A 12,002-nucleotide genomic window follows, 5' to 3' on the forward strand; every position below is an offset into this window, starting at 1 on the left:
GTTTGTTGGCACCATCTTAGTGTAGTTTATTCATTTATATTGTGAAACACAAGGGTGATTAGGGTAATTACAAATGTGAATAGGTGTTGATTTGGCTGTATTTGTCTGCTCTGTGGACTTTTGAGTATCCTAGGTCAACAGGTTGCTGATGCTTTCTACTGGATTTACAAACACCAACTCAAAAACTGTATTGCATGTAGGCATCTGTACAGTGATAGCGTAAGAAAAATGCGTATTTGAAAAGCTGGAAACAAGAAGATGAAGTTCTGAAGCACCTGCCTCTTTCCTCTCCCATCTCTCCAAGCTGCGCTTGCGTTGTGCCTGGGCAGACTCTTGCCTCCCATTTGGGGCAGTTGCGTGCCCTCAGACAAACAAATGAAACACTTGTGCTACTAAAGTGGGGCTCTGAGGGTATCAGAGGTGTTCGTGTACATCTGGACCTTCCTAAAACATAACAGGCCTAGGACAGTAACACCTCATCTTTTACTTGGCAGTCATGGGTTAAGCGATGCTCCTTTTCCTAGGTGAAGAACTATGTAGGTAGCTAATACAGAAATGTTGGCAATGCTTCGCTATTTTTGCAGAGCAGAAGTGGCTCTTGCTTACTCTGTTGATGTGCTTCTGCTGGATGTGCAGCTTATTACCAGGACTCAAGGTGTGGTACAAATCTTTGTTGTGGACCTGTCCACTGGATGATTTTTTAAAACAAAATTACAACTTTGCCTGTGCTTTCCTAAAAGCAAATCAGTGTCAGAAGCATTTATCTACCTTGAAAATAATAAATACCTTTGCCAGTGGGTCTTGGCCTTCTTAGCTCATCTGTATCATGTATCAGTCCCAGACTGAAACTAAGTAAAGGCAAAATTGCTCAATTTTTTCATATTGGAATTTTTTCTATAAAAAATTAAGTTATCCAGGATCCTGGCCAATACCCACCACAATGGGATGTTGCACAGACACACAGAATATTTCATTCTGCTACTGAGAAGATATATATGTCCCACAGATATTTTTGAGGAAGAAAAATGGTGTGTCTGGAAGGAAAAATACAGCTTAACAAAAGTTTTTCTAATAGTGCCTTATCTCTATATTGTGAACACTGTCTTTCTATTATGTATGGGTGGAAATGCTGTGTTGATGCAGTGTCTCAAGGAATAATAAATATTTCCATAGCTTTGTGAATTGCAGGCGTGTTGTGCCACATTTTAAATAACTGATTTCTGAACTGTAGCAAATATTAATTGCATAATATGGTAGAGAATTTGTTTAGTGTAGCTTAGCATCAATCACACTGTAACAGGATAGGAAATGAGTGTTTATACTGTAAGAAGAATTAGAATGCCAGCTTTCAAGTGGTCCAGAATATTAATGTCTCTAACTCTAGGAGTTTGGAGAAGCTGACAGCTCAAATCACCTAGAAGAGATTGTTGAAAAGTTGTTTAATTGATCACTAAATTGCTCAATATGCTTAGTCCCCTTCTTCCCCCTTCTCCCTCCCCCATTAGTTTTAGATCAGCGATCAAAAAGAGAAAATAATATCCTTGCTTGTCATTTGATCTGTGGAAAATTACTTCTGTTTACTGCAGTTGAGTTATGTCCAAAGGTCCTAGGCTGGTTTTAGTACTAAGGGAAATGAATACAGTTTGAAAAACAGATGCCCTTCTGCCTTTAGATATTTTACATTCACAGCGAGTCTACCTCCAGTGTGATGTGCCAGAGCAGAAGTAAATCTCCTACGTGCATGTTTTATGTATTAAGACGAGCTGCAACTTGGCTTAGAACATAGGGAATGAAAACTGACCTCTTAAATTGTTCCTGCTCATAAAGGACATAATGCATACTCAGTTTAAATCTTTTGCGTATCAGAATGTGCATACGTAAATGTTATCAGCTTCTGTCTATGTATGGTGAAAAAATAGTTATTTTTGCTTAGTAATAAATTGTCTGCAGCACAGCTTATTTAAGCCTGCTACAGAGGTGCTTGTAGTCAAGAGATGGTTTTGAAAATACCAAATTTGTTAAGCTACTTGATTTTATCTTACAGTGTAATTCAGGCTGAGGACATGCACATGTGCTTTTTTTTGTGTGTGTGGGTGTAATCAAACTAAAAGGATTCCCTTTAACTCTTGTTCAGTTTCAATAAACAAATCTCCTAGGCTGCTCTTGGCAGTTTGTGCTCAGGCACATGTTTTATGACTTGATTTGAACCAATCCTTTGAGTGGATTGCTTGTCTAGCCTTTTCTTAGGGCAGAGGAAAAATGACTTTATTTCGTAATTATCACAGTACAGTACATATTTCACTTTGAGTTAGTTATATTGCTTCTTAAAAAATAATTACAGGTTATAAAATCATATCCTTCTGCAGTTGTTTCTGGCTCCATTAAGAGTAAGCATTCTTCCTCTGATCAGGATTTTATTATTACGTGTTTTCTGCTAACGTGGTATCTTCTTTTTTCCCACGGCAGGAAAGAGTATTGCTCTAGAAATGCGACAATAAAATTAGTAACTGAAGAGGAATGCTTATTTTGATGTTGTCCAATTTGATCTGCAAGTGAGGTTTCACCCGTTGTAAGATGAGTCGGGTATGGATGCTCTTAGGGAGCCTAACTTTTTGGCTCGGGAGAGGTCCCAGAAGTTTGACTTTGGGGAGGAAATGGGTTTTTCTTTGTCTACCCTCTTGTTGCACTCAGGACGCTCTCCTCTCGCACTGTCCCGAGGCACTAACCTGGTCTCATTCTGTAGGTTCGTATGAGCTTCACAAGAACGAATGAAAGCTTCGTTCTCTCTTCCTTCCTAGCTGTTGTATAATGAGATCGAAGCTGATGTAATGCTCAGGTCCCTAGCAAGAACTTTCTAAGAGGTTTTGTGCAACTGTATGTGTATATTTTTTTGCATTTGAATGCCATGTTGCAGAAATTCTGGAGACAGCAGAGTTTGTTCACTGAAAAAGTCTCGAAAAAAAGATGAGGAAGACTGTGAGGGTATGGTTATGAGACAGGGATAAATACATTCAGATTTTGAAGCAGGGAGTTGGCGAAGGCGAGGAAGAGGCAGAGAGATACTGCTGCAAATATTGTTGTCTGTCTTTTTTTTTTTTTTAAGTGGGGTTGCCTTGAAGACCGTGAGCCCTAAAGCAACAGAAGAGGTGCTGACATCTTCCCCTTGCTACTAGCCCTGCTTGCATTTCTGCTGGCATTGCTCCCCTGCGTAGCGGTCGCGGCACTTCAAGGCTCCAGCTCGGTCTGCCGCCAGCACGCTGCGGTACTGTGCGCAGGGCGCTGTGCGGGACATCAGAGAGAAAAGAGAGAATGAGGAGGAGCCCTAATGAAAGGCTGCAGGGGCCAGGTGGGCAGGAAGAGCATGCATGGGGAGTAGCTTTCGGAGCAGATAGGGGTTATTGAGGTCTGTGTGGTGGGACAGACGTGTAGGATGTCTGTCGTGGATCAGAGGCGCTGCAGATGAGAAAGCAGCGAGCTCCTCAGGGCACTTTGCAGAAGGGGTTTTCAAACTGCCTGCCAGACATCCTTAGGGGAGAAGGAGTTCAGACTGCTGCAGAGGAGGGGTGCTCTGTCTAAAAGAGCTTCTGAAGGACTGTTAAAGTGTATGGGTGTAGATAACATCGCTCAGAATCGTCCTAGTCCAGTAAGGCACTTAGTGCATTCTTGGGTGTCATAGCTCCGCTGTCCTTCTCTTCAGGACAGCCCCTGTGCTTGAAGCTTCCTGTCTTGAATCAGGGCCAAAGTGGCACAAAGGGAAGAGGCTGATTTAGAGATCTATTAAAAGCTATAATTAAGAATTGCAGAGGTTCTTGGAAATGGAGCCTTTGTGCTGAACATCAGGAATAAGTAAAATAGCTCCAGCTTGTCAGGACTTGACAAATACATCTTTTGAGGTCATTGAGCTGGCACTCTCCCTGCTTTTCTGGAGAAATCCAAATGTTGGTTTAGGAACGATTTGCAGGTGGGAACTTGATTCTGTTGAGCTCCATTGGCCCTGTTGGTGAGTGTGAGACATGACTGTGTGTGTGCGGAGGCACCGAGCCACCCCCAGCAGCCAGGGCGCTAGGCTCTGTGCAGGGCTGATGCACAGCTGTGGGCACAAGGGCAGTAACAGAGTTGGACAAGCGCTTGGATACATGCGATTCATAGCTTTCTTGGAGGGTTGAGGGGCACATCGCGTCAGACTAAACAGCTGCTGCAGTCGTGTCACGCTCAGCCTCTTGTAGAGCTCCTGCCACGGGAAGCTTGAGTTTGGGAATTGCTGCTGAGATTGAGTCTTTATGGTGACACGTGTGCTCGATCAATAATTACTGAACAGTCATGATTTATCTGAATTGTAATATCTGGAAGAAGGAGGCCTGGGATGGATTTAAGCAAATGATGTAATTATTTGATACATGATTTAATGCATGCTGTTTAACGTGCGTGGAAGTCGGTTTGCATTTGGCAAGGCTCTGTGAGACGCTTCTTGGTCCTTTGTCAGCAGAGCCAGGGAGTTGCTGATGCTTTCATTTTTTCTTGGCCCTTGTTAGTTTACAGGATCAGGCCAATTACATGAAATTGATCTGTACTCGGTGTGGGTGGGTTGAACTGGTGGGTCTTCAGGCAGCTAATTCACAACTTTCTCATACTTCCTTCATTGATCGCCCTTTATGTACGAGATGGGTATTTTTAACTGTTTTGGTTCCAAAGTAGCTGCAGCTTCATGATGTTAATCAAAGTATATTCCTACACTTAATTCCTGTAGTAAGGATTTAGAGACGCATAAATTCCTGGCATTTTCTCTTTAAACAATACAGTGCTACCTCAAATATGACCAATTTGTATTACAACAAGAGAAGGAAGTTATCACCTGCTTCTTTCTGTTCACCTTGACATCAAACTATTAATAATCCTCTTCCCTTCTGGAGTCTGTGGGATAGTTTCCAGAGTGGTTTTGTTTGGGTTTTTGCACCTGGGATATAGGGAGCAGCAGTCCCCCCCCCTCAATAGCACCAGTCTTGGGGAGCCGAGCGGGTTGACTGCCTTCCTGCCACCTGATGTGATGTTTGTAACATCCCAGGGACTTGTAAATAATGCCGTTGGATGTGGCTGTTGCCCAGATGTAAGGCTAAATTTCTTGGTGTTTATTCTTGTGAGAAAACAGTTTTGAGGTATCCCATTATAATTTAATCACTTTTGTACCTAGGGAGAGGCTGAAGGAAACTATGTGGAAATAATGTGTAAGTTAATCTCTCCAGCTGTAATATTGGAATACAGTGATTCAAATTAATGCCAACTTTTTTGTTTTTTAATAGAGGGTATCTTGCCTCTTGGCTGTTTCAACAGGCCTTTAATGCCATGTGAACCAAACTGGTAAATACAGATGTTTTAGTTTTCCTCCTCTTTATGCAAGTTTAATATGAAAGTGCCTAAGAAGAATGTAACAGAAAGGAAAATGATCCGTGCAAACCTGGTGAGTTCAGAGAAGCAGTCTTTGTTTCTGCACGGTCTGTGAACTTCCACTTAATGTTTCAGGAAATTGCTCTGTCCAAGAAGATCAGGTGTTCCCAGGCCAGGTCCCACCTTCACCTACATAGCAGCACAAAGCAAACTGTGTGAAAGAAGTGGTTAGTTGATTCAGAGCTTTATTTACAGAAGCAGAAAGAAGATGCTGAGGGATACGTTACTGGCATAGTGAGAGTTCAGTAGATTTTGGCTTACGTGAGATTTGAGGCAGAGAGTGTCTTGTTTTACTACTCCTTTGGCTCACAGTGTAGTTTCAGTACTTGAAAAATAATCTATGGGATAATAACATTTGGTGTTAATCCTTTAGCCTTGATTCTTAGAAAGTGTATGCTGGTTTTATAGCTAGAAGTTTGAAAATAACTTCTCTCTGCATTGCCTTTTGAAAATGTTCTTGCCCCACCCAAATTCTGTGGTAGTGCTGAGAGCTGGGAACAACTTAACTTCAAGTTGAACATTGTCCTGCAAAATCTTTTAATAACTTCATTTCCCACACAAGAGAGAGCACTGATGACTGGACCTGGTGGTCTCCTGCATGTGTCTGTGCCCGATACTCAGGAACGCTGTAGCTTGATAGTGTGTGCTGAAGGAGTGGCCGGCTAGCAAGGCAAGCACATCACGTACCAAGCTGCTTGAAACTGGCTCTTCACACTAGGCTTCTGAAACTGCGAAACTGGTCTTTAGCATATTACACAATTTAACATGTAAAGAGTTCTCGTCTTCTCTATTTTACAGTCAGACTTAGTTTTTAACGAACAGGATTAAAGGCCTAACTGTAAGCCATTTATTTCATTACAACTCTTTCATCATTGTGAAGGTGCTTGGGGAAAGGGGATGAAAATGTCTGTGCCCCCCATCCATCCAGGCAGCTCTGACATGGGATGAATAGTTTCCCAGTTATTAGAGTGTAGGAGTTGAAACAAAGTTTGGTACGCTAAATAAGATGTCTGAACAGCCTGGAACAATTTGCTGGTGGGACTGAAGCTCTGCAGAGAGTCTTGAGACGTGATGCCTTCCTCTTCCACAGACATCACTGAACGAATATTGTGGCAACCAGTTTTTGGAACTGAAATTCACCTCTGTGCAAAGACCCCAGAAAAGTACACTGCATCCTGTTTTCAGAGCATTAGTTGGAGCTGAGATGTGTGTAAGCCTCAGGTCAGCTGCTCGTCCCATACTGATACTGAAGCCTGGTGCTCTTAAGAATCTCTTCTTAGGGCATATGTGCATTCTTCACTCTCGCTGTCCCAAAAGTATTTGGATGGATAAACTCTTACAATTGAAATGACAGCCTTGAAACATCTGGAAATGTTGAAAGCAAAATGCTAATTGAATATGTCTCTGCACTTAGCATAGCTCAAGTAACACATTTCATCCCAAAATCTGAAGAATGCACCTGATACAATATTTTTTTGGTGGCAAAGAATTTGATGGAGCTGTCATGCCTCATTCTGCGCTTTGCAAACTTTTTCTATGAGCAGCAATGTTTTGTAAGTCATTCCTAGCCTCATGAGGAGGCTAGGGATCTGTTTTGATAGTTGTAAACCTGAGTAGTTAAAACTCCACTGGAACATGAAACACACCAGTTCACAGAGATTTCCTCTAAAATTCTAATTTGATACCAAAGAGCTCTGTTAACTCTTTGAAATCTGCATGTTCTATGCTAAACTGTTAATAAGTAAAATGCTTTGACTAACAAATACATTGAACTTAGTGAAATTTTCATTTATTTTTAGTCATCTACAAAACCAAAGGAGTTTTTTTTGTAGGCAGTCTGCTTGACATTTGACTTTTCTGCTTCTCGTGTTGCTGCATCTGCTGAATTCTCAGCTCCTGGGATAACCAGGCTTATGTGGTAATGCCTTCTGTGTCCACGTACCTTTAATTTTCACTTCCCAGTAACTTGTGAACACAGTGCAGATAATTTTAATAAGGAGGGCTGATCCCACAGATGGGTTATTTCCTATAACTGGCATAAAAACAAACAGTATTGTAGGGAAGAAGCAGGGAAAGATAACAGGATGAGGTTCACTTGTCCTGAACAAACAGCAGGCAATCCACATGAAAGACTGAATATTTGAATTCATTAGGCATGGGAAAAAAATCAGTAAGGTGGGAAAACAACCTCTAATAAAGATTGCAAGCCCAAGAGACAGACCTATTGAAAACCACACAATAGTAGTTCCTCTGGTTCTGGAGGCAGAAGGAAGAACCAAAGAGTTCCTTATTGCTAAGGTATGCAGAGAAGCGTTCCTGTAAGGCATACTTCCAGGCAGTTGCCTCATCCTGTGAGCAGATAATGATAAAAATGTATGTTGCGTAGGATCTGACACGTAAATGTGGTGCTGTGTTGAAAGCTGCTTCTGAAACTGAATTGCCATAATGTTTGTTAATTTTCTCTTTATGTACTGCCACAGTAGCCTTTGTTATCTAGCAAACTAGCATCTACTGACCAGAAGATGTAGTTGCCGAAGGATAAACTGGATTTGACTTCATTAGCGCACAAATGATAAGTTTGTGAGGAGTTATAGCATTAATCAACTTGATGGATTGGAAATATGACAGAACTGAAGCAGCGTGTAATATTAGTGCCTATTATTCCACAAATTATGTCTTCACCTACATTCATAAGGCAAGAGTCATTGCCGTACATTAAAGATGTTGCACGCTTTCTCCTTGTGGAGGCATGTGGCATCCCTTCAGCAGCTCTTCCTCCTCGGCTCCCCCGCGGGCCTCTGGGCTCCCCGAGCTGCGGGTTTTGGCCTTGCAAGTGACTGAAGGCAGCTGTGGGGCTGCTCTTTGAACTTAGCTTGCTCCTCACAAACCCGGACATCTCATGCAGCAATGTGTATTTAAACTTCTCAATCATCAGAAAAAAATACTTCATATTCGGAACATCTGAGAAGACAGAGTAAGAGAAGTTGGAAGACAAGGGACAGATAGCAACTAGGCGTTTAACCTACAGAGAATTGCCCAGGCTTTGTGTGTACCTCATTGAACACTGTCTTTGCTGCATGCAATTCTGAAACTATGCTGCAGAATACATTTCCTAGGGTATGTCTAATAATATGTGAATCTTAGTGTGAAGTTGATTGTTTTAATATCCAACCTGCACAGTGGCAGTAAAATCTTTGGTCTGCTGTACTCAGGAAGAACTGAAGGCCTCGGTTCAAGGGTCACGGGCATGTGTCCACCTCGTCCAGACATGGCCAGAGTTGTGACCTTCCTCTGGAGCCTGTCAGAGGCTGGGAACAGGGGGATTACTCTTTTATTTTCTTACAACTGTTGGAACTTGGAGTTAAGGTGTCCTAATAAGAGTGGCTGACTTTCATGCAACTCTTTGGCCTTGCGTCATTGACTTGTCAAAAGATGTGTTAGTACACAGCTGGGTGGTGGATGAGCAAATGCAAAGATTTAAAACTACCCTCGTGCTTTCCTTCCCTTTAGTTTGGTGTGTGTTCCTGTATATGCTAAGGCTACATGTGGTGAAGACTTCGTATCATGATTAATGAAATTAGGGTCAAATCCGCAGTAAATACAATTTGTGAAAATCTGTACGTGGTCAGTAGAATGTGGATGGCAATTTTAGGCAGATAAGGGCCATCATATTTCAAAACCATTCTGCTTGTATTTTGTTTCATGTCACAAACATGTTTTCTTTTATAACATAGACATGGCATGCTGTAGTAGTGGTGTCTTGTTGGATTCTGTGCGCTAAGAAGCTGTGATATATATCCAGGGCTGCCTGTAGCTTAATGCCAAGATCAGACACTTCAATTAGTGTTTGAACTTCTTGAGATGTACTTAGCTCTTCTGTTGGAACATGAAAAGTTCATTTAATTTTAGTGGGCCTGAGATAGTTCAGCCACATGATTGTGGAAGAACAGGCTGCTTCCAGTTTGGGCTGGAATCCAGGAATTTGATATGAATCTGACATTCCAGTCTGAAAAGGGTCAGGCAGAAACTACCAGTTGAAATGGGCTCGTGAAATTTCACTGTCTCAGTACCATTTTGGGCATGGAAAAAGGATTTTTTTCTGTTTGCTGGCAGTGTACCTTTGTGACTTAGTTACATTTGTAAGTATCTCAGAGTTCAGCACTGCAAGTTTGCTTAAGTACAGTAATAACATTCTTAATTTCCTTGTTCCATTTGCTATAGCAAGACTCCAGTGGACCTGAAGAAATGTATTTTAGATAAATTATTTCAAACAGTTAGGGCTGTAGTACTGCAGACACTATCTAGTCTCTTTTTTATTTAAAGAAGTAAATGTGCTTCCACCTCAAGAATTTTTACTCCAGGGCAAAACTTTAATGGAGGGGTGTAAAACCAATAACTGCTACAATAAAACATAAAACATTTCTTCGTGACACTTAAGTGTGATTAGTTGCTTTCTCAAGCCCATACTAGTATAGCTTTGATAGGCTCTGTGCCTTAATGTTAAAGGTAGTGACCTTTGTAAAACTGTGCACAGTGTTACCAGCTTTACAGTTCTATGTGACTTCCATAAAAGTTAATACTTGGAGTATTTTCTTGGCGTTTGAGGGCAAAGATACAGAGAATGACCTTACCGAAGCCAGTGGCATATTTCTGTCTGAAGTACACATAATTATTTATAGACTTCACTGCTTAAGAAAATCTTTATTTATGGGATTAGAACATTAATTTTATTTACAAATAGCTAGTTTGGATAGAATCCAAATTTGAGTTGGTATTTAAAAATAGATTTCTAAAATGAATTAAAGAATGTGACAGAGACCAAACAAATGTGATGACCTGTTATCCTAATGCTAGCATTAACAGTAAATCACTACTGATTATTATTTTTGTTTTCCCATAAATTCACATGGTATATGATTGATTAAGTGCAGCAGTTCTCAGTTGGGAGATGTTATTGTCTTCTATATCTTTGCTTTTTTTTTGAACAACTGTTCAGCTGTTTTGAACAACTGATGATGCGGGTTTTTTAATGAATATTGACATTCCCATTTTAGGGTTGACTGGTACATAATTTAAAACAAAAGGTAGTTCTGGTCTTTGTGGCAGGTTTGTTTTTGACATGCCCGAGCACCTGGCTTTGTGAGTATTATATTGGACCAGTGAGGACACAACCTCAAAAGGCAGAAAGCTTTTCCATTTCTCTGAAGCAGTCTTCACACCTGGTTTTGAGATTTGTGCCTCTCTCCTCTGTGTTTTGTTCTGTTCTTCCAGAATTCATTGTTTAGTACCTTAATAAATAATCGCGGTGGAGAGTGGCCAGAGTTGTGATGGCAATGCCTGCATGTTGTCTTTCTGGCGGAGGGAAGCTATCCGCTTTTGATGCTTGATAATTGCAGGGCCATTCTGCAATGTAGATTGAATTTTAGCTTTTACTGCAGCGTTCAATTTTGGGACTTAATTTTCTGCCCTGTGGTGTCCCTCTGTGAGCAGAAAGAAGTCTGGGAGAAGTGAATGGCAGTGGGACATTTTTGGGGCAGGTCAAATCTTGCATCAGCATCCTTACAGTTTGAGTTCCTGCTCTAGGTAACGTTCGTGTTCAGTTAGCATCTGCAGGCGCATTGTCATTTGGCTTGCTTAATTAATTCTTCTTCTTTCCACAGCCGCAGAGCCTTGGCCTGAAAATGCTGCATTGTATCAGCAACTGAAGGGTGGGTACACTTCTTTGCAATTAGTAATTACTTTGTTGTTAAAAACACATTAAATATGCACTAAGATAATTAACTGCAAGGAAGCACAGAAACTGTTAAAAGATTTCTTTGTGTTGTTTGTCTGGTCAGAGGTTTTTGCTACGCTTTCATCTGCCAATATAAACCAGCTATTCATGGCCTATAAGGTCCTTGGTTTATTATTGACTCATTATATTGGCTGCTGTAGGCAGTGTAAAATGATGTGGTTGCAGGCACAGTTGGCAGATTTACTGCACCAATAGCTGAGGCAGCAGATTTTTGAAGTCTTGTGGTAAAGTGGGCTCTCAGTAAAAAGGAACTGTTAAAATGTATAGGCTAGGATGGTTCAGGCTCCCTTTAGCAGCTCTTCATATATCATCAGATCACATTATGGCCCCCATTTGGGGCTCAGCAGCCTGCTACAGTTGTCAGAAGACTGCAAAGTAATGAAGACTAATAGGTAGCAGCCCTAGTCTTCTAAGCATGGAATTTTTATTGCAGTGAACTTGTCATCTTTCTTTTGTGTGACAGACCTAGACACAGTGTGCAATATTAACTGCAAGCCATTTTTATAGGTTTCTGAATGCTTTTACTTTTAGCCAGAGGAGTTATGAAGATGCGGTTTTATTTAACTTTGATTAGAAGAAGAGTAATTGGCATAAAACTCAAGCATTTGGTTTTCAATTGTGAGCATTTTTATTGTACGTTGTTGCTATAATATGATAAATGCTGTTGCATTTGCAGGAGAAATATTCCTGATACGTTTTTTAATATTCATATCACAGGTTTTCTAGTCCAGCTGCATAATAATTATGTATGTGCATCTTGTTTTAT

At 40.9% G+C, this 12,002-nt stretch overlaps 1 protein-coding gene across 1 annotated transcript in view; it reads left to right on the forward strand.

Moving 5' to 3' along the window:
• Window positions 1-12,002, forward strand: part of MTX2 (metaxin 2) — a 32,116-nt gene that overhangs the window by 1,255 nt on the left and 18,859 nt on the right. The window contains exon 2 of the mRNA XM_068685772.1: window positions 11,103-11,150. Coding sequence (XP_068541873.1) covers window positions 11,103-11,150 — 48 coding nt within the window. The remainder of the gene's footprint in view (window positions 1-11,102; window positions 11,151-12,002) is intronic.

Source organism: Anas acuta, chromosome 6 (assembly GCF_963932015.1).
Source record: "Anas acuta chromosome 6, bAnaAcu1.1, whole genome shotgun sequence".
NCBI classification, from domain to species: Eukaryota; Metazoa; Chordata; class Aves; order Anseriformes; family Anatidae; genus Anas; species Anas acuta.